At 40.5% G+C, this 6,000-nt stretch overlaps 1 protein-coding gene across 1 annotated transcript; it reads left to right on the top strand.

Moving 5' to 3' along the window:
- Positions 1 to 246: 246 nt before the first annotated feature.
- MYCFIDRAFT_179012 (uncharacterized protein) lies at positions 247 to 1,189 on the top strand (the record flags this gene model as incomplete). Its single annotated transcript, XM_007932985.1, has 4 exons — positions 247 to 356; positions 387 to 426; positions 465 to 922; positions 949 to 1,189. 4 exons carry the CDS (start codon positions 247 to 249, stop codon positions 1,187 to 1,189), a joined length of 849 nt encoding a protein of 282 aa, XP_007931176.1.
- Positions 1,190 to 6,000: the final 4,811 nt, after the last annotated feature.

Genomic DNA, 6,000 nt, shown 5'->3' with positions numbered 1-6,000 from the left:
TTATTACGTAGAATAGCTTTTTTAGGTTTGTCTATCTAATATGTAGTTATGCTTCTATAAATTCGAATTCTCGTTTGTATACCGGACGGTTATATAGGAGCCGTACGGTTTTCTTTTAGGCGCTTCGCTATAGGCTTAGTATAGACCGCTAAGCTAGATATATATTAGTATACTTAGCGGAGAGATAATGTAAGGACGTAGAGACAGAGTAGAAGGTAGAAGGTGCTAAATTTAGGTGGAAGGTCTATGCAAGCCTACAAAGCGGGGCGCCTGAATGGAGGTAGGAGAGAAGCTTGCCATAGGCAATCACATTTGGATGTCAGCTTGCCTTCGTCCTCTTCGGCCACAACCAGCAAGTGAAACACAACTTAAGCGGAAACGATCAGATCCAAAAAAAAGATGCTCACGGGGATCAATGAACTAGAGGTGTATTTTCCGGTACAGTCGGAAACGAGGATTTCAAGAACACCTTCGGCCATCCAGGCAGTGCAGAAGAAGGAAGAACTGTCTCGGTTTACAACCTCGGAGCCTTCTCAGGATGCACCTTGACATTCTTCATCGGCGAACGACTCGGCAGACGCCTCTGTATGGGCTTCGCCATGATCTGGATTATCGTGGGTGCCCTACTCCAATGCACTTCCTATTCCGTCGCCCAGGTCATCATCGCGCCATACATCACGGGCATTGGCACGGGGATCGAGACCAGCACAGTTCCCATGTACCAGAGCGAGCTATGCGATGCCGACAAGCGCGATCGACTCGTTTCTTCGGAGCCGCTCTTTGTGGGCGTTGGGATTGTGATCGCATATTTCTTCGACTGCGGTATGAGCTTTGTGCCAGGCCGTGTCGCGTGGCGGGTGCCGATCGGATGCCAGATCGTCTTTGCGCTTCTGGTCATCGTGCTTGTCTTTGGTTTGCCAGAGTCTCCGAGATGGCCGTATGCCCCAGAGGACGGAACGAGGAAGCCATGCAGGTTATGTGCGATGTATGGGGTACGGGAGCAGAAGGTGAGAAGGTTTCAAAGATGCAGGATGAAATTCTTGCGGCTCTAGATCTCGAGCGCAAGCATGGCGAATACCGATGGCGCGATATCTTCAAGCGGGATGATGTTCAAACTGGTCGCCGTGTGCTCCTCGCTTGGGGCATGCAGTTCATGAACCAGATGGGAGGCATCAACCTGGTCGTATAAGTCTAGCTTTATCGCTTCTCTGGATTCTACCAACCGATGCAGCTACTTCGTTCCCTCCGCGCTCTAGGAAAATGTTGGCCTCACATGCAACCTCAGTCTTCTCGTCGGCTAGCTTTAGCTACCACTCGCCGCCATACTCTAAAGGACTCCAGACTAGGACTTCCGAGGCCAGCATTGCCTTCTTCTTCACTTATATGCTGATTTTTGGAGCTACGGCGAAACTTCACGCGAGAGCAAAAGGCAGTGCTATTAGTATCTCTTCGAACTAGCTATAGAACTATTTCGTAGTTATAATCACGCCGACCTTGATTAATAATCTCTAATAGAAAGGATACTTGCTCTTTATAGTACTAAACTTTACATTTGTCCCTCTTATATACTTTTAGTAAGTATAGTATACGGAACGAGGGCTATATATATCTACTAACTTTAGTATAGCTATCTAGAGACAAGCAATCTTAGCTTAGAGGAGATCGACTTCCTATTTATAAGAGAAGGTAATACGGGCTTAACTAAAATCTTTAAGAAATCGTAGGCTCGTAGCTAGTAAAGAGGAGGCTTAAGCTAGCTACTAAGATAGACTATAATATAGAAAGAAGTAGAGCTTTAACTTTTAAGGCTATAAAATACATAAGAGAAATTTAATAGTTATATCGAGTATATTAATAATAAAGCTTTTTAATAATCGAGCGTAAGAGTAGTATATAGAATAATTAATATATACCTACTATATTTTAGCACTAGATACTCGCTCTTCTTATTATACTCGTTAATATTTTACTACCTATCGATTTAGCCTAACTTCTTTAGTATCGCAGTACGAGCTGTTAGAATCTGCGTTAGTAGCGCTTCTTCTCTTACGGCTAAGAGCCTCGCGATCCTTTGCCCGTTTATACTTTCTCTATTATATATAATCTATTATTCGGTATCTTAAGTATAATAGTAGAGCTATATACTATCGGGTAGTGTTAGCAATCTAATTCTCGGTGCGTAACTCTAGCTCCTATCTCGCATCGGACCGTGCTATACTATTATATATAAAGAATTTAGGGACCGCTCGAACGGACCGCATTAGTATAGCCGGCAAACCGGCTATTCGAGACGAATCGTTCTAGAGTGGCGTAGGGCTTCATCGGCGAGCTGTGTTAATGCGGCGGCCTGTGCTAGCTATAGGCTTACTATATAATTATTAATAGGCAAGTTCAATTAACTAGACCGCTCCTAAAGAATTATAGGCCGATAAGCTTTATTTAGGTGTCCTTAGCAGAAACCGGAACATTATTATCGAATTTAGGATTAATAGCTCTAAGAAGCATTTTCTAAAAATTTCCGTTAGCAGGTTCGGTATCGATAATATCCCTATAAATGAATTGTAAGCGGGAGTAAAAAAAATACGGTATTAGAGCGTAAAATCTTACCGGCTAAGGTTCAAAGTATATTTAAGATAGTCTAGCGCATTGAGTCGCTAAATGCCTCCCTTGCATAGTTGTTAATTGTTAATTAATTACAATAATATAGCGAATATTACAATTATAACTAATTGTAAGTAATTAACTATATAATCAAATTATACAATTAGTGCTAGTAGTCGTTATAGTTAAGAAGGAGGTATATTTATATACTCTTAGCGTAGTTAACGATTGATACACTATATCTAGCCGCTAGGTCGTTGTCTTCCGCCTCTTCTAATAATGCTAGCTCTTGTAATAGTATATCTATAACGAGGCCTGTTCTTAGCTAATTCTTTAAACACTCACTTATCCGAATATAGTTACTACTAAGTTGTGAGCGCTCCTATAATATAGTGCGGCGGCTCTAACTAAAGGTCCGTTCTAACTCGGCTAATATACTAAAGGCTAACAATATATTAATAGCTAGTTATACGAGCGCTCGGTTTAAAGGTCGTTGTTGTAGCTACTACTTAATAGCGGTTATATAGACTAGCCTGTTCTTGCTGTCCTTGCCTATAATAGGCAATATAGTAGGTATCGCTTAAATAAAGGTCTCGAAGGGGTCTTCGTTAGTAGCAACTAGGTTAGTTTGTAACTCAATTTGCTATCGCTCGAGAGTAGTAAGACCTTCTAAATTGCCTTTAGAAGTAGACGGCTAAGGGCTTCTATAGCGGCTATTATAGTCTTTCTATAGCAACCTCCTAAGGTCTAATAAGGTCTTAATATCTACCTCCGAGCGCTTCTTAAGCTAGGCAAGTCGACGAGTTAGATATAGAAGTACTACTATTATATAGACGGCTGTCTGTTAGTTGAGACTATAGTACTTATTAAATAGCTGTCTTATAAGGCGGATTAAGCGGACAAGAGGCTTACGCCGTACGTTATATTCGGCTAATTAAGTAAGATAGCTTCTTATATATTCTATAGCTTCTTAATATATATCTAGTATAATAGTATAGCCTTATAGCTTAAGAGTGACCTCCTTAAAGGGCATAAGGAAGTTATAAGTATACTATAGAACCGAGTACTCGTCGCTAGTAAGCTAAGCCTCTCGTAGATACGGCATCCTATCGAAGAAGCTATTTAGAATTGGCCTTGTTTAAAGGGCTTCTTCTGTTATAAGAAGCTGTCTATTCTAGCGCGTCTCTCCTAGAATCTTAGGTGTTAAATGAGGCAGTTAAGGCTACGATTTATATACCTCCTTAAAGACGTTAAAGTTGTCGTTCGTCCGTAATAGCTTAGCGAGTGCGAATAGCCGTTGTAATAGCCCTTGTTTAGTAGAGGAGTCTACGTCTATGTCTGACTGCCTAGAAATAGACATAGTATCGCTATCCTCTATTACTATCTAGTTAAACTCTTTACTCTTAGTAGACTCCTTATCCTTAGCAAATATAAAGGCTTGTATTATCCGATTAATAATGTAGCTAATATAGCGGAGTTAACGGTCCTTCTAGTAGTTAAAGCTAGCCTATCGTATGTAGCCCTCGATAGATTTATAGAGCGTACTATTAGTAGAGGCATTGTTAGTAGTTAACTAGCTAATCTTGCTAGTTATACTAAAGACCTAGAAGCAAGGTATAATAAGCTAAGCGAGGAAGTTACCTATATATAAGCCGACCGGAAGTTGTAGCAAATCTAATAGTACTTAAACGAGCCTGCCCTTCTCGTCTATATACTAGTAATTAATAGCTTAGAAGTGCTTCTTGCTATATTAAGCCTTCTGTGTATTAGTACTAAAATAGAGACAGCTTATAGTACTAAAAAGGCGCTATTTAACTCGTTCTCGCTAGCTCTCGAAGTTGTAAAGAATATAGGCATATAGCGACGTATACGAGCGCAGAAGTGCGTAGTCGGCTTATAGATTAGCCGTTAGAATAAGGTCTCTAAACTCCTTAGAAACAAGGGCGTTATAAGAGATGCTAAGTCCTATAGTAAAGCGAGCGAGGGTATAGCGGAAGGCCTTCTTATCGATAGCGTTCTTAAGGATATTAATCGTCTTCTAAGCCTCTATATCCTCGTTCTTCCGCTAGATAGACAAGAAGTTAAGCTATATCTGTTTCTTGCTATTGTCTTCCTTCTCTTTTATACGACTAACGATAATCTAATGCTTATAGAATAGGTATTTAGCGGCGTTGCTAGATTGTAACTAAAAGCGCTCTAGATCGTTGTCTAAACAGTGTCTATAATAGAACACCTTATAGCGGCTGTTCTTTAGTCTCTTAGGCTCCTTATCCTTTAGAGGCCGCGAATAAGACTATAACTCCGGATCGCGCCTATTGCTCGCTCTTTTCCTTTTTTCTAATAGGGTCGGGGTCGGTATTAGCTATATAGGTATTACTAAGGACGATAATAACTATATAGGAAGGAATAATAGGTTAGGTGTTAGTCGAGGTAGTAGTTAACTTAGTAGCGTAGGATTTAGTACCTCTCCGGCTTTATTATCTTCGAGGTCGCTAAGATCGCTAGAATCTTGTATAAATAGTATCCGTTGTCTATCGTACGTTTCCCGTTGTGTTTCTTAGCTCTTACGGAAGTTTTCTAAGCGCCGCTATAAAGGCTTAGGGTTTTTGCGTGTCTCTACTATAGTAAGGAAATAGTAGAAGTTATAAAAGAATAGAGGTTTAGAAAATTTGAGTTTAATAGTGCTTACTAAGGTTTAAGGCGCGAGCCGAAGCCGCTCGGTTAGTAGACTCCGGAGGCTCCTATTAGGCTTTAAAGACCCTAAATAATACAATTAATAGGAACAGGCAACTAGAACACCGATAATTCCTACTATTCTACTATTCTAATCCTTTATAATACCCTTAATACTACTATTACTACTACTAATATACTCCTTTCCGAGAGCTTTAATAGCTAAGGCATTACGAGTACGTTATATAGCGAGCTCGACCTTTAATTCGCATTCCTCGCCTATACGTAGTATATACGACTAGCAAGTATAGGGGTTACTAAATCTAAAGTGCTTCGCCCTCTCTTCGACCCTCTATATACGCTTACAACAGACCTCGTAGCGACAGTCGGTTAGATATACGGCTATATAGTTGCCCTTCTTGCGGATATAATTATCGAAGGCTTCTTACTTCTTAGTAAAGACGTCGAGCTCGGTATTCTTCGCAATTAGTCGGTGTTCTACGCCTTCGTATTCCTTTAGAATAAGGCGAGACTCTTATAACAACCCTTCTATAACCGTCTACTAAGCCCCTATTTCCTTATACTATTAATCGAGCTAATCCTAACCTTTTACCGTCTTCTTAGGGTTCTAACGAAGCCTCTTAGCAACCGGTTGTTCTTGTTCTTTATTAGAAGCGCTAGATATACTGTTAGCGATAGACGACTTCTCGATAGGCGGCTTATTAT

This window comes from Pseudocercospora fijiensis, assembly GCF_000340215.1.
Source record: "Pseudocercospora fijiensis CIRAD86 unplaced genomic scaffold MYCFIscaffold_9, whole genome shotgun sequence".
NCBI lineage: Eukaryota > Fungi > Ascomycota > Dothideomycetes > Mycosphaerellales > Mycosphaerellaceae > Pseudocercospora > Pseudocercospora fijiensis.
The sequence above is the reverse complement of the archived record's forward strand: the minus strand, read 5'-3'. Positions and strand labels throughout refer to the sequence as shown.